Genomic DNA, 18,645 nt, shown 5'->3' with positions numbered 1-18,645 from the left:
TACCCTCCGTGCTTTGTGTCTGTATGGAATACGTGATCAAGATTGTATCAATATTTAATCCTAAAAAATACTAAAATATATAATCAACTAATTGGCTGCCCTTTAATTATAATGGGTTTGTTTGGATAGAGATTTATTAGCCAAAATTTATTTACTTATATCATCATTACAATTTCTAACGCACCTTTTTATCTTTCCAATTACCTTTTTATCTTACAGACATCACATCACAAAAAGTGTTACAGTAAAAATATCTCAAATAATTTACAATCCAAACAGAGCCATTATTTACGCCCTCAATTTCGATTTACTGCGAGGCGGTAGCAGCATCACTTGCGCACAACTGGTAGACGACTACTACTACTACGACGACTACTACTACTACGACGACTGCTGCTGCGGGACCCACACCTCCCCTGCCAGTGAAATTACTTTCTGGTCTTGACTGCTTGCTCTGCCAGCAGCTAAGCTACTACTGAGTACTGACTGTGTGAGTGTGTGTTAAAAGTCCTTCTCCGTTCTCCTTTTCCTTCCTTGTCTTTTTTTTTTAAAATTTGGGTGCCTTTCTCTCTCTCTCTCTCTAAGGTCTAAACTTTCTCCATTTGGTAAAGTGAAATCCACCCAAACTTTCCATTCTCCTGCCTCAGTCTACTCATCGGCAAGCTCTCTCTCTCTCTCTCTCTCTCTATATCTTCCCAAACAAGTAATTTTCTTTCCCTCCTTCCTTCCTTCCTTCTTTCTTTCCCTTGGTTTTGTTTACGGTTTCTTTTCTCGAAAAATATAAAGAGGTAATAATTTCGATCTCCAGTTTTCATCATTCATTGGTATATTACTGTATTATTTGTGACCAAAAAAGAGCGAGGCAAAACTGTTGGTCATGGACCCTTATGTGTAGGGTAAGTTAATTATTAAAGCTCAGTTTCATGTTACTAGCTGGTACAAAAGTAGTTTAGTTTTATGATCATTTTCCTTTTTATGGAGAAACAGCAGATTTTTTTTTTTTTGGGTGGAGATTGGAATGAGATGAGATCATTATTGGCAGCTGACCAAAGTTTCCGTAAATATGGAAAAAATTTTCAGCTCTACTTTGCTACTACTATTGCTTTGGAAAAGTTAAAAAAAAAAAAATCAGAAGATCCTCTCTCTCTCTCAGGCTTCTTCTGCAGTTCTGCTCCTTTTCTTTCTCTGTTTTTTCTTTTCTTAATTTTTTGTTTGTTATTTTCTGGTGGAGGTTTGTGGCGTGTTTCCACGTCACCCGGAGCATGTATATATTTTTTTCAGAAGCGTAGCGCAAAGCGAGCTGGAGAAGCGATGTCGTTTTCAAGCAGTTTCTCGGGAATGATTTTCTTTTTTGAGTTCTCTTATGATCAGAAAAAGTTTTCGCTTCAGTTTTATGCTTTTGGGTTGTTGTTTGCAGTCCTCAAAAAGCACTAGCGGTAGACCACTGCCTTTTCCTTCTAATACTCCAAACTGTTTTTTTCTTTTATCTTTTTTTTTTTGTTTTGGGAAAAAGTTACAAGGAGGTTATCGCTGTACTTTTTTTTTTAAAGCGAAAGAATGATAAATTAATTGATTGTTCTATAAATATATCAGAATTAAAATTGCAAAATGTTTTCTGCTTAATATGCATTTCTTTTTTAAATGGATTTTGAGTAGTTGGAGACAGATTTGAAAGTGATTTTAGTGCAGACGCATGGTTAGAACTGGAATGGTGATTTATTCATATATGTGGTCGGAGTTGAAGCTAATGAACTCTGATGTAGATATTTCTTTTGAACTATTTTGGTGTTAATTTCGTCAACTGGTCGGAGTCTTTTTCAATAATAGCGATTAAGGGTTTTTGTGTTAATTTTAGCGGAGATGAACAGCTCATTTAGATGTGAAAACGACGTCTACAATGGTTTTCTTTCTTTTTTTACTTAGGAAGGTGAGAGGGGAGGTATTGTTGATTCTTAAGAGCATATTTGGATGGAAGGTAAAGATTTAAGTTTTTTTTTCACCTCCTTTTTTTTATTTTCAGTTTTTGGTGGGGTTGAGGGAAGGGAAGGTAATATAGTAACTTTTTTTGACATCTGGGATTTTGTACAGTAGTGGGCAGATGTGGAAAGTATATAATTTCTTCCACAGTTGCTTGCAGGATGTTGGGACGCTAGGTTGCGATTTTTTTAACTACAAGTTCTAAGCTTTTAATAATTTCCTTTTTCGGATAGTATCTGACTATTCTAAGTGTGAATTCTTTGATAGTGCGTTTCTTGATGGAGGTGATGGTGAATCTATATTGAACTTTTGCTGGCTCCCCGGTCGTAGGTGTCAAATTGTGGAACCTCAAGAAGCCGAGACCATTGGGTTTTTGATGGATTCAGCTACTTTTGATTTCAGTTCTAATTAGGAAGGAGTAGGTGCTTGACTTGTCCTGGAAGGGTGGAGGAATGCTTCGTTTTTGTTTTATTATGCTTTCAGAAGCTTAGTTGAGTTGACTTAATTCTGGAAATCGTGTCGGTATTACCTTCGAAAGGCAGTTAATCCTGTGCTTTTCGTGGGAGATATAGTACTCTAATTCAGCATCTGTGCTGCCATCAATCTTCTACAACAGTGAGTCTGTACTTTGCAGCTGTTTTATGGGGTAAGTCATTGAGGTGAGGCTCGCACAAGTGATTGCTGTTTTTCCTCTGCTGCTTTTGCTGAATAAGACCTTAATACACGTCTCCTTGTTCATATTTTGTTATGATGAATTTTGCTCTTTTTGATGTCCTCCCGACGTGATGTATGACTAACAGGGGTCTGATACCAAGTTTCCTGGTTGCTTTTGATGCAGAAGAAGATTGGCTGAGACTATTTGCTGAATTTTTTTTCTGAAATGGAGTGGAATACTAAGTCGGACTGGGATAATTTCATTTCATTTAATTCAAAGACAAGTGATAGCCTTAAAAAGCTGCAGTTAACTGATTTGGTTATTGATGACGAGGGGGAAATTGATGGTGGTTCATTCGATCTGTCTGGGATTGGAGGTACTAGTGGTGGTTCTGGATCTGATTTGGGGCATGGTTCTTCTGGGAAGAGCTCAAAGTCAGTTTCCAGAGACTCTTCACCAAAGGAGGGGATGAAGACATCCGGTCTTAAGCTTCAGGGCTCTCCTGGAGCTATTATCACGGAAATAGTTCCACCAAGGGCTGATCTATCCAGAACACCGTCGTCTTTGGAGACATCTGTTGTTTCGGTTGAACCGCTAATTGGACTGAAACTTGGGAAGAGGACCTATTTTGAGAACAGTGCTGGCAGCAGTACTAAGAGCCCAGGCTTCTCTGTTGCTCCTGTATCGTCCATTTCTACGGCAAAGAAAACGAAATCATCTTGTCAGAATGCGACTATCCCTCGCTGCCAAGTTGAAGGCTGCAACCTTGATCTCTCTTCAGCTAAAGACTACCACCGTAAGCATAAAGTTTGTGATAACCATTCCAAATGCCCAAAGGTTGTTGTAGCTGGTCTAGAACGACGTTTTTGCCAACAGTGTAGCAGGTAGGTTACGTCAATGACTTTCCATGTTGTGAAGCTTAACTCTGATAGTGCAAAAAGCTAGATTCATTTCTGTGCTGCTGTATATATTTTAGTCCATGCAGTTGCCTGCATTACTTGGCTGTTATAACCTACTGTAGTTCTGGAAATTCAGATGACCTTTCTTACTTTTGGAATTGATAGTCAAATACTAATTGGTTATTTATGGGATTTTGTAGGTTTCACAGCTTGACCGAGTTTGATGAGAAAAAGCGAAGTTGTCGTAGAAGGCTTTCTGATCATAATGCTAGACGTCGCAAGCCTCGCCAGGAAACAATCCAGTTCAACAGAACGAAACTCACTTCGTCATATCATGGTATTGGTGTTGTTGAACTTCTTTATAGACTCTATTTGCTAATATGGATGGCTTACAAGTGTACTATAATAGGCGTCATCCTGTGCTGTTGAGAAATTTACATGGTTTTAAATTTTGTATAGTGTTACTTGTTTTAGATGTAAAGTTCATACATGCATAAGATGGATGACTGGAGTTTCTTAGTGAGACTTTTAGTGTCTCCGGATATCAAAACATAATTCAGTTCAAAATGGAACTCTTTTGTTGGCAAGAATTTGTCAGTTTTTTTTTGGGGGGGGGGGGGGGGGGGGGGGGGTAGCTTGTATAAGAGTGAAACTAGGACAACTTGTAGGGATAAAATCTGGGATGAATGGCTACAATGGGATCTCTGTCATACTAATTGCTTTGAGAAGTTAGTAAATTGCTCTTCCAATTCTTGGATAATGGGAGAAAAGGAAAAGGGCAGATTGAGTTGGGCTGTTGTGCTGCAACTACTGCTGTTCATTATGACCAGTAGCATTTTATGTTTTCCCTCACAAACTCTTTTTGCCCTTATTTGTCCGGTGACTTGGAAAGTTCAATCATCCAAGCCTTTACCTCCTCGTTCAATTGTATGTGTTCTGCCTCATGTGCTTTTTACATTTGTAGATGGCAGGAAACAAATGAATTTTTCACTGAACAATGGGGAAAGTATTGGGAACCCTACGTGGGAAAATGTATGTAGCTCAAAGTTCATGCTAACACAACACTTCCCTTTGAAACGTGAGAAAGTTGGGCAGCCACCTTTGCCAAGAATTGAGCTGCCTTATGCGATGACTATGCATAATAAGTTATCCAATGAACTCTTGACATCCAAGGCCTCTGCTGCTGATGTTTTTAAACAAGGTTTGTCTTCTACATCTGCAGAAAACTGGAAATTACATGAAAGTGGGTTATTTTCACATCTTCCTAAATTGTTCAACATCATCCTAAAATGTGTCATCCTGAATGAGCTTAAACCTGTTATGCTGGTGCTTATTTGTGTGCATTTCAGATATTAGATATTGGGTGAGTTTCTTGTCTTTGTTTGAAGGGTCTCTTATACTTACATAAGTGCATCTGCATATGGGGTTCAATGCTTTACTAATATTCGCATGTCTGGTTTGTACTTCTGCTGGGTTGTCTATATATCTGCTTATTCAGCTAAAGGTTTTGCATTTTTTCTATGATTTTCTGCCTCATAGTTGCATTTATAGCATCATCATTGCATCCTTATCTTATTCTTTTGCTGTAATCATGCTTAGAATCCAATGTTCATAGATGTGTGGTAGTGAAAGGAAAAGGTTCCTTTTAAAACTTAGCAAGAAAGTAAAAAATTTTAATTCTGGGCCTTTTTTTAAGATATCGTTCTCATACTGTAGTTCTTTTATTGTCCCTGTTTTCCCCAAGTGAAGGGGGCTTTGGGATTGGTATCTAGTTATGTCAGGGATTGCATCAAAATTATGTTTTTAACCCCTTAATGAGTTTAAGCTCGAGTGAGATGTGCTATGTTACATGTATGATATATCTTTAATAATATCTGTATCAAGGGAGGCATTAGATGGTATTGAACTTGGAACAGGGATGAAGTGCTGGGGGAAATCAGAGAACAAGTTAACTTGCAGTCAAAGAAATTCACACGGGCAACTGTAAATACCTAGGACTGAATTGTTTAGGTCCATACAAGATTGAAATCACCAGTTTAATCTGATGGGTCAGGTGAAGGAATTAACTTCAAAAGAGGCAAACTTGCTGAAGTATCATGGTAGCTGTACTCGTGCAAACGTAGTAAATTATAAGCTAAAGAAAAAGTCAGTCAGTCTGCCATTTTTGTTACTTTTGTATCTTTTTTTTGGTAATTGCAGTCAGGTTGGTATCAGGAACAAGTTTTATCAATCTACAGACGCATCCAAGAGGGTTGCATTTCGTGGAATTACTGAAACTATAGGACAAGCATTAGAACTTCAAGGAAATAGTTACAATAATTAGATGCCTTAAGCTCACTTGATAAAAGACAATACTAATTTTGCTTGAGCGACCATGGAACTCCATGTTGCTGGTTATGTGTTATGTTATTTAAATTGGCATTTTGCATGAAGAATGTTGGAACATGTTTTTTTGTTTAGGAATGCCAGATTGAGGTTTTCTTGAGTTCTGATTATTGTTGTAGTAATGCATATTTTCTGTGAAATAATGGTTCATCATCTTCTCAAATCCTCCTAAATAACACATGAGTGTCTGGTTTCTTATGATTAGCTATTTTAGAAAACATCGGGAACAGAAGAATATTAGTTACTCCAGTATCATCAAGTGTCTAAAACCAAAATATGAAAAATTGTTTGAGAAATCAAAAGCTTTCCAAGATATAACAGACTTGAATTACTATTACGAGTTTTGATTTTTTTTTTTTTTGCTCTGACTGTTCTTTTAATCCTTTCTTTTCTTCTCAGAATTTCAGCACACATTAATTGCTTTTTTTTCCCCTAGGTTTCAAGGAATCCGTATCGTCCTCCGAGTCAGCAGCACCTGAGTTTCCTCGTGCTCTCTCTCTTCTGTCAACAAATTCGTGGGGTTCATCTGAACCAGAGCCGCCCATATCGTTTGACCACCCCTTGCGTGTATATCCTACTACCATGCCTCTCTCCGTGATTCCCCAAGCCTTGCCATCGGAATACTGGCAGATCGAAACTCAGTCAAGCTCTCATACCTTCACTGGTAGCAGTAACATTGGCGGTCACTTCCAGGAAATTCAGCTTTTCAAACCACCGTATCAGAATGACATTTTTTCAAACACTTGGAGTTGAAAGCTAAAATTCTCTATAAACCAATTCTGGCAGTATGGAGTTCGTTTGCATGTCTTCTTGAAAAATACACCTTTTCTTCTCTGTATTTAAGTTTCAAAGCGGGAGTACATATAAAAGTCTAGATGGCAAAAGCCTTGGTTGTTGATTCATTAACTGATCTGCGTTTAATCTTTGCAACTGGAGTTTTCCTTTGCTCGTTGATGGTTGAGATCTGGTTTTTTGGTGCAAAGCACATAAGGTGCTTATCGGCGGTGGTGAAGCTACATAACTTTTTCTTTGTTTAGATCTTTACATTCGAAGTGATGTGATGTTCCACATTATATATCGCGTTCCCATCATTAGTCGGGCGGGGGTCGTCCCATTGTGGTCATGGTGTCCAGCAGACATTTTAGCTACATAACTATTTCTTTTTGTTTGGATCTTTACTTACGAAGTGATGTGATGTTCCGCATTATGTATCAAGTTCTCATCATTAAGCGGGTGTTGTCCCATTGTGGTCATGGTGTTCAGCAAACATTTAAGCTAATTGTTCGTCGACCGGAGTGTCTTAGAAGGAGAATTAGTTTAAACCATCAAAGTCTTCCAGTCTTTTGGACTTGTAATGTGAGGAATTTCTGAGGGACAATGTCATGGCCTATTGACCTAATGCTAAAAGATTTCCGGGGATCAGGGAAGGTTGAGGGGGTGACCATTCATCTGGTGAATGCGTTTTGGTACTTGTCAGTGAGCATAAAAGTGTTGTACTGGGTGACATTCTCTTCTTTTTTCTTTTTTTTTTTTTTTTTCCATTCCAAACTAATTGTACAAAAGGGACAAGGGGCTCGTTTCCTGTCAGAGTAGATGCTAATGGCAGGATCTTTTTTCCCAGTGGGCTGCGGATTTTGGTTTCCAAGTAGTTTCACTGAGGCGCGACACCGGTGCTAATAACGGGAATTTGTTTGCTCCTGCACGTCTTGGCATGGGCACTTTATTCTCAAGGAGAGCAATAACCATCTATCCTGCCCCGCTCTGAAGCTATTGGGTACTGGTAGCACTAGTAGTTTTCGATTATTTTTTCATTTTTCTTCGTACGTCGTGAACATAAACAGCCGTTGGTAAATTACTACTACTTTGTTTTCCCAAATTCTTTTGCAGTGTCAGGTTTGTTGGCGCTATCAGTAATTTCTCCCTGATTCTGTGTGGTTACAAATGGGGTTACTTTGCTCGCATGCTGGCTGGCTTTTTTCTTTTTGAACTCTAGTGGTTACTATTTTTCAATTGAGCCTTGAGAGGCATGTGTGCCTGGATGTGCTCTGGCCCTTAGTTTCCATGAAGTGATCTGCAAAGCCTTTTTATTTTTTGAACTAACCGAGATGTATATAATCTTACATTGCTGTGTTTATTGTGCTTGTGCTTCAGCACACGGCTCGCTCACATTTTTCTCATCACATTGTTGGCTAATGTCTGTTGATCGTAGTTGCTTCTGTTTCCAAGTGATTCTGCTGCTGGACGTGGTTGAAGTGATGGGTATTAAATTTCAGTTTGTATTTCAGGGAATTTTGCGAGCAACTGCTTTGCCATACTAGTGTGTGTGTGTCTATATATATATATATATATATATATATATATAGGTGTGTCTGCTGTCCTCTTTACGGGTGCATAAATATGATCTTACAAATGAATTGGGATTAACTAGTACCAGATATGTTGCGGTTAACAGTTACTAATGTGTGAAATTGTTGCTTATAGGAGCAAGGAAGGAGTTAACAAGTCTGTCTCTTCAATTCATTTTCTGGTTCATTTCTTCTTCTCTGTCTCCCTATAGTGGGGGTGCCAATATAATATGTTCTTCCCAAATGCCTCCTCACTTTTGATCTTGCAGAATAATTCTAAATTAGAAGCTTTGTCATCGTTTTCATTCACATGTAGTGATTTTGGGGCAGCAGTAAAATCCTTAGCTATTTTACCACCTTCTCTTTCTACAGGGACACTGGAACTGGAAGCAACGCTAAGAGGGACTGATCTATATCTATATCGTTGTGATATGATCGTGTTTGCCTCCCTCTTGTATCAATTATTTGCCTTCTTCTCACGTGCATCTATTATGTATGATGCCTGCTTTTAATGAGTTACATGACGTTTCAAATCTGCCGACCTTGAATTTTTTTAATTTGTTTTTGAGCTAATTTCTGCATTTTAATTTGTAGTTGTTTACCCATCCGAGGTCTCAAAAGTTGTAATTTCTGCACTTTATTTATTTATTTTTTTTTTGGGTAATTCACCCTGTTGAGCAAGCTACGAAAAGTGTTCACCCAAGGCTTCATGTTTAATTTTCTCAGTCCACTGAACCGCTCGGTTGCCAATTTATGTTTTACACTCTTATTTTTGGCAAAATCTATGAATGATTAAAGAACTCTTGTCCATTGATTAGTGAAATTCAGGCCAACAAATATATGTAGTACTTCACACTTGCGTACGTAATTCGAAATTCTTTTCAGAGTTACAAATGAAAATTTCGGCATATAATAATACGTAAACGGAAGAGCAAGTATATCTGTTGATCCTTTTTTTTTTTTTTTGTCGTGGGGGGAGGTGGCAAAATATCTGTTGATCCCTTTTTTTGGAGTCCAGAAATTGACAGAACATCATAGCAGAGGATTCCATAATTAGAGAGTAGCTGTTAGTTTTGACCGACGGAGCTCCGCAAAAAATCAATTCTATAGCAACATCTAAAAACTATCCAGAATCTTATGAAATGCTAGGTTGTTTTCTACTTTAATTATCTCGGTACCACTAGGACAACTAAAAATAAACACGCTACTATGATAAGAGAGACTGCAAAAATTTTCACCCTGCCGATAGTAGAGCGAGCATAAGTGCAATTTAGAATAGACGACATACCAGAAGTACAAACTCCTATTATAGAATACCCACAACTGTGCTGAAAAAGCTTTGCCAGAATAAGCTGGCAGACACTGATGCAACTAAACAAGGATCCATTAAAGACCAAACCATATTCCATCTCAGTTAATACAACAAATTGACACGGTAAAAAAGGCAGAGTAACTCGACACCGCTGCAACAGGAAGACGACATGACTGACTTTCAGACACCATACTGAGCAATGCTTGACTTGACGACAACTCTGGACCTTCTCAACCCTCAAACATGGCCTAGTACTCACTGGAACATAGACAATTTAAAATTAATAAATGCAAGGACACAAAGGAAGCAAAGTACAATACAAACAATTAACTAATGCAAAATCCATCAGAGAAATAAAAACTTAAGGGCAAAAGAAAGAGAATGAATTGGAAGCAAATAATGAATGAAAAGAACCAAAGGATTCGCATCCTCAAATTGCAAGGTACATCTTTAGTGTCAGCTTGACATCTCTCAAGTTTACAGCTAGTTTTACAGATGGTGAACCAGCATATGTATCGAAGGTAACACCTCAATTTAACATAAAACAGCACCCAACAGACCTGATCATTTTCATCAGCTCCCTTGGATGGCGACTTTTTCTGTTCAGATGGCTTATCAGCTCCACAGTTCTGTCTGTTACACTTCGTCCTGAAAGGATAATTAATGTTGTTGCATTTCTCACACTTCCAGCTCCCCTCTGGCATGTCTGGTTCTGAAGGATAATAACCAATAAGTAAACAATTATACAGCTCAAGTAAACAACAGCAAAAAATTGACTTACTTGCGTTCTTCCCTGACTTTGCACCCTGCATTTACAAGATAATTACAACTCAGTAAAAAATTAGAATGCCCTTTTCAACATTCCGAGCAGGAGATGCTGCAAGTAGCAAAGAATATAACTTTTTTTCCCAGTAGTATAAACCAGCAAACAACAATATACACATTTTTGGTTCACAAACACAAAGTAACTCATACTTGGGATCCAGGCTTTGGTGTGTTGCATTTCCTCATATTACAAACTGTCCTGAATGAGAAGTTCAAATTACCACACTTGGGGCATGCCCAGTCATTATCACGTGCTCCATCTGAAAGTTCACATGTAAAGTGATCACTGCAACCGAAATGCCAAAATACTGTTCAGCTATTCGTTGAATGTCATAAACATACCCACCCTTTTTTTGGGACTTTTCGTCTGGAAAAAATCCTGGTCTTGGCCCCTGCACCAATGTGGAGTAAAAGATAACTAAAGGTTCCAGTTGCTTGTTTACTTACACGACATAATCCAACCAAAGCAAGAAAGAATTTGCCTCTTCACTTAAATGTCAGCTAATCAGTAAGTAACACTTTCCACGAATGTGGCAGCGGACAAGTTGAGGATATTGCATACGCAAAAATAGAACTGCAGAAGCATCACATAGAATTGTAACATTTAATTTGCAATTACCATTGCAGCAGGACCAACGGGTAAACCCAAGCCATACCGGTCCATTAATGGCGGCACACCATACATCCCACCTGCAAAAGACAAACTTTTAAACAACTTGATAACTGCAATTTCGTAGGACCAAACAGTAGCAGGTGAAGATATAAGATCTAGACTATTTAAAAATGCACATAAGAAAGTAAACAAGGATCAGTAGCATGGTTCATTAAAGGGTGGAAAGCATATTCACATATGACAGGCTCATTCCAGATTTGGAATGAGGCAGAGAAATGATAGGGAAAAAAACATTAGTTGTTAAAGACCATCTCAAAGAACAGAAAATGGAAGTCAAATCTCAGTCCAATAACATTAGTATCAATATATACACATTGCAGCAACCACTAAACAGAAGGATAAAACAGTGATTACCATTTCCAATCATGGAACCACCAGAGTAAGGAGCAGGACCGGACAAATGCAATGGTCGATATGGGCTACCTCCAGAAAGACGACTGCCATAGTTATAATGATAGGCAGATCCCCCAGAAAATGGAACGTCATAAGGTGGCATAGATGTCCCATTGAAGAGAGAAGATCCATAAGGAGGTACACCCATATACATTGAGGATGGTGCACCAGAACCTATATATGGAGCTGAGGCTGGGTAGTTTTGGGGTGCTTGCAGAGGCTTTACAGCAGATTTCTGAAAAACAAAACGAAAAGATAAGGAATGCTTAGCTGCCAAAGTTTTCAAGAAATAAATGATGCAGGAGCTAATAAGCGACAATATCAAAACCATAGATGAAAAAGAGATATCCTAAATTAAAAGCAAAATACTCTAATAACAAATCAAAGAGGAAAATAAAGTAGCCCTACTGCATGCTATAATAAGGTTCAAGATTAACTTTGGGGTCAGGTAGAACTTTCAAAGCGAAACTCTGATTTGTTGAACTCGACAAATAAAAAAACCAAAAAGTTGACAAGAAGCCTGAAATCAAGATTCTCAGGATTAATTCTTATTTAGCATGCATATTATCATACTAAACTTTATGAAGACACTAGAAGTTATAACATGCCAGACAACTGAATCTTTCACATAAAACTTCAAAAACATCAATAGTGACATACCCTCTAATCCCCCAATCATCACAAAAATGGAAAAGTAAAATAGTTTCCATCTTACGGAGTTATGATCAGCAGGCCTAGGCTGAGTACAGTTCCGCATATTACAAGTTGTCCTGAAGGAGAAATTAACATTCCCACAACTGGGACATGTCCAGTCATCTTCTCTACGGCCACCTGTAAACACATAAAGGCCAACATTCAAATCCAGTTAGAATTAACACAGCACAAATTCATATCCAATTAAAATTGATGCAGCACTGACCCAAAAGTCTAAACATAAATGGAAGTATGAAGCAAAAGGTAATTGCTTAGTCCTACTCTCACCCTCATCTCTTAACCAGAAAAGGGAAGATATAAACTGAAAAAAGAATCCCAGACTGCACAAATGTAGAGAAGTTCTTAAACCGTTGGTGTTTTGAAAGTGAAGACAAGCATAAGAGTAATTCTAAGCCAGCACATCCAGCAAAGGAAGATAAAAGACCAAAGATTTAGGCTTGAATAGTCCATCACATACCAAAAGAGGAAAAAATAGAAAAAAGAAGAAGAAGAATAAGCAGATTGGAAATCCAAAATCAAACCTTGGCTACCCTATCATAAAAGTAGCTGGACCTGTACTAATATTCCAATATTTGACTTATAAAGCAACACTGGGCTGAAACCTCTTGGCCCACTGTTTTAAACTACATAAAAAATGGGGAAAAGATTGCTTGTTGTTTAGATACTCCTCATCAGATTTAAAATGTTTATATTTGACCATGTATTCTGTAGTCCTAGGCAAATTTCCTGTCATTAAGAATCGATTTCCATCAACAAAACTGACTTTTACGTGTTTTGTCATGCATTCTTTTGTTTGTGGGATACGTTTACATCATGAATATGAATGAAATACTGGATATGTGCTTCATAAGTGTTAAGAGCAGTTCTTACACCTCAGCCAAGTACATTCACACACACAGGTGCAGCTGCACAAAGTAATACCTATCTGACAGATTAACTGTACAAAGAGGCAGAACAAAGAAAAGAAATACTATACCATCAGTCCGGGCACGTTTTGCTGCCGAGGAATTTCTATTGTCAACCTGTAAAATACAACATTAATTTAACTCCAAAGTTGTTCTAACTTGAACGTATATAAAACTTGCAAGATCAAATTGACTGAAACCCTAGATCAGTTACATCAGTCACCTTCAAGCTCCCGACAAAAGAACAAAGCATTATAAGAATGTAAAAATTATTAAATTAAACCTAATTTCGACTCTTTTCACATAATTGGGGTACACCGGAATCAAACAAATCAAAAGAAACAGATAATCTACAAGAAGAAACGCATAAATTAATGGACTACTAAGAAGAAGAAATTTCAATTAAAAAGTGACGAACTTGTGTGCGAAAATAAAGGAAATGGTAATTTAAATTTAACCTGAGACATCTTTTAACGGAGAATGGAAGAGAGGGCGCGAGATATCGAAGAGAATTTTGCTCCGGTGAAGGAAGAGTCTCGGGCGTTCACGTTAGGGCAAACGAGAGAGGGAAGAGAGAGAAGACTTTGGCGAATAAATAAAAGAAATTGGGGGGTTTTTTAATGTAAATACAAGTATACAACGCACGTGATTTTCTTCATCTTCAGAGAGTCAACGGGTCAATGCTCTTTATGCTCCTAAAAATTTGGACCAGGTACTAACGTAGGTCCAGCCCAATTTGGATATTGGATTGTTCTCATCACGACCCAACCCATCCTCCATGCTAATTTCTTTGCCAATGCCTATGACAGGTGAATTTTCCAAATAATCTTCTATCCACATAATATTTGTTGTTTTGCTCTAAAGTTGCAACTAGGATGTGAATTTAGGATTTGATTCTCCTCCTCTCCTTGCAACAGTTATGATGGATTCTTGAGCTCAGGTTTAGAACCTCTTACTTATAATTCCTTCTACCTTACCATCTAAACCAACTCTCCCCCACGTGGGGATGGGTAATTTGATTAGCATAAAACTTGAAAAAACGCAAATAATAATAATGATGATGATGATGATGATAAGAAAGAGATAGAGAAAACACAATATGCATATTATCAAAAATTTGCAAATAGGGGCCAAAATTGTTTTCCAAAAATATTGATGCGTTCAAACTTGCAAGAGCTTCAAATTAAGTGCGATAACGCTTGCTAGGTGTTTAGGTTACTTGACTTCATAATTCTTTACCTCCCAAAAAAGATGTTGGTCATCTAAAATTTTGTAGTCAAACAGGCTCCTTAATATATGTAATGTCTTGCCAGAACTTTCACCCTCACATATTTGAAGAAATTGACTCTTAACTAAAGGTCTTGGATATAATTGCAGCAGGAAACGCATCTGAATGCTCCTCCATCTTCCCTGTTTTGTTCTCATCAAATGCTTGTGCCATCTTGTCTTGAGAACAACGATAGGAGTCGTTCAATCTTTTTCTTTTTGGCACCCAAATCGCCCATTTGCTACTGCTCTCTGTTGTAACAGCAGATGATAAGGATTGTTGTGACTTGTGAGACACAATAGCCATACGAAGCTCGAAGGGAATTGTTCATATAGCAACTTGATCGTTGTAAATGCTACCAACTTGCTTACTACCAGTCACCTACTGCTAGTCAATCTTTCTGTTCTCAGGAATGTGGAATTCACAAAACATCATCATATATCTGTTCGAGCACCCCTAGTTAATGTGTATATATATATACTTTTTTCTTGCTATCTGATTGAGGATGGTATGCCATAGAAAAATTTATCTTGGCTCCTGACTAATTAATTAATTCGAAGGTTTTTGCCAAAAGATGCTAGTAAGGGTCTTCCTATATATTATCATATGATGCTTCTACTAACAGGGAAGGTCGTCAAACTTGCAAATTTGATCAAAGATAAGTCGAGCCACATATTTAGCAATGTGGTTATTTCTTGCATGAAAAAAAAAAAAAAAGAACATGTATCATGTATGCTTGGTGAATCTGTCACCAAACTTTAAACAACACAGATCCAAGGGACTACGCAGTGCCTCTCACCAGTGAATCTTGAGATCACAAGTTCGAGTGAATCTTGAGATCACAAGTTCGAGTCTCCACTCCGTTAGATTCCTCCGCGCACTTAACGTGTTCGGGTCGGGTTGGGGCGCCGGGCTCGGGCCGCAGGAGATTAGTCGGGCCCCGTAAAGATTGACTCGGACACCCTTGTGTCGACAAAAAAAAAAAAAAAAGATCCAAGGGACTACGGTCACTTTGTAAAGTCCATTGAAATGTGCTGCCCAACTTGCTCTGCAATTAATCCGTAGGGGCTTCAATGACCCAGGATAATGACAATTATCTGTCTCAATTACGATTAGCTAATCAAACCTCCCCGAAAAATTCCAAAACCGTGGGAAAAGGACGTGAAATTTTTGCGTCTTGGGTTATTTATGCCATTGTCGTTGTCTCAGTTTAATCACCGCTGCCATAGGAGCAAGCTCGTGTTTTTAAAAGTAGAGGGCTAGAAGGTAATATGATGCCACGGTGCTCCTCCGCATCCTACATCTACTTCTTGATGAATTCTAACGAATTGCTAGTTGTACCTGTCAAAAGCTTGCTAATTAATATTAATCTACTAGCTCGTTTTCTTTCTTCTTTGTCGCATTATTACCTGGATGTCCATTTTAATTCTGATACTGAATAGATAGATTGCAACAGTAAGGTCCCAAAAAATTTTTTAAAAAAAGGCATGTACCAAAATATCAATAGATAGGCCATCTCTTAGGAAAAGTTCGAGCTAGCAGCAACTAATTGCCCTGGACAAAATGAAAGATGAGAGAGACGAACCCCCCCCCCCCCCCCCCAAAAAAAAAAAAAAGAGAAAAAAGAGTCTCCAAGAAAGTAACAGCAAAAGCTAGGGTGTCGCAGCAGCTAACTTCCCAAGTGCTTATGTAGAAAATGAAGACATGAGCGCTAGGCCAGTTGGAAATGATGAAGAGAAGAAGATGGCCACGACAATAGCCAAAGCAGGTCCAGCTAGTTGAGGTCCGTTCTTGAATGCAGCATTAGGTTTGGTTGGTGTGGATGTGTCTGGTGTTGCAGTACTTGGGGTTGTTGACGCAGTCGAGTTCGCGAAGATGGCAGCATCAGGAGAACTTGGAGATAGGTGGAGCAGCTCTACCAAGAAAAATCAGGACGGGGAGCAAAATTAAAGAAACATTTAAGTAAAATATACACTGCGTACATTCATTATACTAGCAAAGATCTGAAAACAAGCCAGGCAAAGCCGCAAACCATATCAAGATATTGACTAATCTTGAGCAGACCAAAAATTAAGCAATCACGTTGGCACCTGCTCGGTTGGTAAGAGTTGTAGTCCCATGAAGAGTAATGCGTATCATCTTAATCAATCTTGAAAACGTATCAATCAATCTTTAATCATTTACAACAATATCATCTTAATGACGCTACACAAAAAACAAGCTGGGCAAATCCACAAGAGCAAGATATTAATTAAGCGGTCTTGAGCAGACCCATTATAATGAGGTAATCGCGTTCGCATCAGGTAGGTGGTGCAGTCCCAGATGAAAAATGATACTGTATAGTAGTATTTTACTGTCACATGGAGGTCCTATTACTCGATCTTGATCATTTTTTTTTTTAAATTTATATCGTCTTATAAATTACGACTCTAGAGCTAAAAAAAGTTTTTTTTTTTTCTATAAACGCCACCACGTTCCCCACAGCCACCAAAAGATCTCATTTTTTGTAATTGGCACCACGTTAGTTGACGGTGGACTTGATCCTGAAAGAATATTTGGACGCTATTTTTAAAGATTAGAAGATACAACACTCTGATATTTGCTCTGTACGACAAGATTGTAAATTTTATTGATAAAGAGACGCGCCCACTCCCTCTCAAATTTCTCAAATCCACGTTATCATAGTATATAAAATCCTACCCGGCCCAACCGATGGTCGAACCGGACATAGAACCAAGCTGAGTTGTTAATTAAACTAGTTAAACGACAAATTTGTTGATCGGATTTTGCTGCAATCCGACGATGGATTGAAATAAAAACAGCCAGTTGAACCATCGACTTAAAAATTTTATTATTTTTAAAATATAACTATTGTGCAATTCGAGGATTTAATAACTATGCACGTTTTAGTGCTCCAGAATTAGTAAACAAAGAAATCATGATGTTTTAAGCTACTTAGTATCGAGAAATAACCGAATGTTTTAAGAGTCCCTTTTTTCCCTTGTCCTAGAAGGATCCATCGATCTCCCCATCCACAAACCAGTAAAATTGTATGAACAAATTAAACGAACAAGGAAAAAAAATAAAAAAGCACGGCTCACTTATGTTTTTTTTTTTTTTTTTGGCATCATCCTGCATAAATCCACAGCAGGGTAGAGGAAAGAAATATATATTTATATATATGTGATTAGTTAGTTACTCACTGGGGCATTCGCTGGTGCTGGCGTTAGTCAACTTGCAAGCAGAAGGCAGCTGAAGCAAGCGAGCTTCTTGAATGCCCATGCTCTTGATCTGAGGATCGCTTCCACTGTGGATCCGTTGAATAATGTAGCACAAACAAACCGGGTTCTTGTTCTTGAGGTCCGACACCGAAGTGCAACACTCTTTCGTCGGGGTGTCCTGCTTCCCGGTTGCAAAGGTTAGGCACGTCGACAACTTTGGAAACTCATTCGCACATTGATCTCCAATGGCATCTCCAGCAACCAAACTGCAACCGATTGCCAATAACAAAAATGCAGTGATTTCAGCTCTCGCGTTCATCTCTTCTTACCTGATTTTTGCTGCCCCTTCCTTGTTTTTGCCCTTTGTCGTTGAGATGGATGTTATTTTCTTCAGCTGAATATCCTCCTAGGCTATGGCTTCAGCTATATTTCGGACGGAGCAACGTGTGGGAACTGTTGTTCGTAATACTAATAAAAGTTGAGTGGTGGACAGTTGAGGTGCACTATGCAGTGCTGAAGTGATGGCCCAAAAGAGGGAGTGGTTGGGCTGGAGTTAACGTTGCCATTAATGTGACAGATGAGATTAAATTTTGGGCTACTACGTGCCTCGTCTGTTTCTTCATCTTTAATGAACTTGACCTGTAATGCTTTGACCTCAATCCGTCCTTTTTGTATCCAGGTAGAGCTTCGCTGTGCTTTATCATCACACTCTAACCCCTGCAGTTTCGCATTTTTCAAATCCCAAGCCTTCCACGACTTCAAAAGCTGTATTGTATGCAGTCCCCTTATAATTTGAATTAAATTGTTAAAGTGACACATGTGATTTTTTTTTTTTTTTTGGTAATAATCTGCAATCGAATGCATTGAAATGTCGAGATTATCCTTATTTTGCAACTATAATGACTGAAATGGTCAAAATATAAAAGCATACTATGCATGACGCTTTACTATCTTATGATTTAGTACTTTAACATAAAATCCTCTTATAATTTCTAAAATATATACATAACTCACATGTGGCTAATAAATAATTTTTAAATTTACATACGGACACTTTTGATATTTTAGTCAAAT

At 38.2% G+C, this 18,645-nt stretch overlaps 3 protein-coding genes across 10 annotated transcripts; 1 reads left to right on the top strand and 2 right to left on the bottom strand.

The window, feature by feature from the left end:
* The first annotated feature begins 521 nt into the window (after nucleotides 1-521).
* On the top strand, nucleotides 522-6,877 carry LOC140004159 (squamosa promoter-binding-like protein 2). Of its 8 annotated transcripts, none has more exons than XM_072071195.1 (6): nucleotides 523-703; nucleotides 2,245-2,623; nucleotides 2,816-3,516; nucleotides 3,732-3,868; nucleotides 4,496-4,732; nucleotides 6,353-6,877. In XM_072071195.1, exons 3-6 carry the CDS (start codon nucleotides 2,858-2,860, stop codon nucleotides 6,667-6,669), a joined length of 1,350 nt encoding a protein of 449 aa, XP_071927296.1. In that variant the 5' UTR covers nucleotides 523-703; nucleotides 2,245-2,623; nucleotides 2,816-2,857; the 3' UTR covers nucleotides 6,670-6,877. The 8 variants fall into 8 exon arrangements, with proteins under 8 accessions (XP_071927297.1, XP_071927294.1, XP_071927292.1 ...); XM_072071194.1 differs by having other exon boundaries at nucleotides 523-788; XM_072071192.1 differs by having other exon boundaries at nucleotides 523-896.
* Nucleotides 6,878-9,546: 2,669 nt separating this feature from the next.
* On the bottom strand, nucleotides 9,547-13,698 carry LOC113717154 (ranBP2-type zinc finger protein At1g67325). The gene is made up of 10 exons (XM_027241823.2): nucleotides 13,542-13,698; nucleotides 13,155-13,200; nucleotides 12,180-12,295; nucleotides 11,426-11,699; nucleotides 11,018-11,088; nucleotides 10,745-10,790; nucleotides 10,549-10,658; nucleotides 10,355-10,379; nucleotides 10,134-10,285; nucleotides 9,547-9,831 (listed from the first exon to the last, which is right to left on the bottom strand). Exons 1-10 carry the CDS (start codon nucleotides 13,548-13,550, stop codon nucleotides 9,829-9,831), a joined length of 852 nt encoding a protein of 283 aa, XP_027097624.2. The 5' UTR covers nucleotides 13,551-13,698; the 3' UTR covers nucleotides 9,547-9,828.
* Nucleotides 13,699-15,840: 2,142 nt separating this feature from the next.
* On the bottom strand, nucleotides 15,841-18,049 carry LOC113715485 (non-specific lipid transfer protein GPI-anchored 1-like). The gene is made up of 2 exons (XM_027239689.2): nucleotides 17,554-18,049; nucleotides 15,841-16,265 (listed from the first exon to the last, which is right to left on the bottom strand). The coding sequence occupies exons 1-2, from the start codon at nucleotides 17,888-17,890 to the stop codon at nucleotides 16,036-16,038; spliced, it is 567 nt and encodes a 188-aa protein (XP_027095490.1). The 5' UTR covers nucleotides 17,891-18,049; the 3' UTR covers nucleotides 15,841-16,035.
* Between the last annotated feature and the right edge of the window lie 596 nt (nucleotides 18,050-18,645).

The sequence above is a fragment of the Coffea arabica genome, chromosome 11c, assembly GCF_036785885.1.
Source record: "Coffea arabica cultivar ET-39 chromosome 11c, Coffea Arabica ET-39 HiFi, whole genome shotgun sequence".
In the NCBI taxonomy this organism is placed as follows: Eukaryota; Viridiplantae; Streptophyta; class Magnoliopsida; order Gentianales; family Rubiaceae; genus Coffea; species Coffea arabica.
Note: the sequence above shows the minus strand (reverse complement) of the source record. Positions and strands in the feature narration are given on the sequence as shown.

What these genes read in the sequence shown, in the direction of transcription:
- LOC113717154 (XM_027241823.2), bottom strand. An exon ending in AAAACGTGCCCGGACTGATG is followed by an intron (nt 12,296 to 13,154) that starts GTATAGTATTTC and finishes ATGTGTTTACAG; the next exon opens with GTGGCCGTAGAGAAGATGAC. An exon ending in TGGTTCCATGATTGGAAATG is followed by an intron (nt 11,089 to 11,425) that starts GTAATCACTGTT and finishes TGTCTTTTGCAG; the next exon opens with GTGGGATGTATGGTGTGCCG.
- LOC140004159 (XM_072071196.1), top strand. Translation starts at nt 2,858, where the DNA reads ATGGAGTGGAATACTAAGTCGGACTGGGATAATTTCATTTCATTTAAT. An exon ending in TTTTGCCAACAGTGTAGCAG is followed by an intron (nt 3,517 to 3,731) that starts GTAGGTTACGTC and finishes GGGATTTTGTAG; the next exon opens with GTTTCACAGCTTGACCGAGT. An exon ending in ACTCACTTCGTCATATCATG is followed by an intron (nt 3,869 to 4,495) that starts GTATTGGTGTTG and finishes TTACATTTGTAG; the next exon opens with ATGGCAGGAAACAAATGAAT.
- LOC113715485 (XM_027239689.2), bottom strand. Translation starts at nt 17,890, where the DNA reads ATGAACGCGAGAGCTGAAATCACTGCATTTTTGTTATTGGCAATCGGT. An exon ending in CAGCACCAGCGAATGCCCCA is followed by an intron (nt 16,266 to 17,553) that starts GTGAGTAACTAA and finishes TTTTCTTGGTAG; the next exon opens with AGCTGCTCCACCTATCTCCA.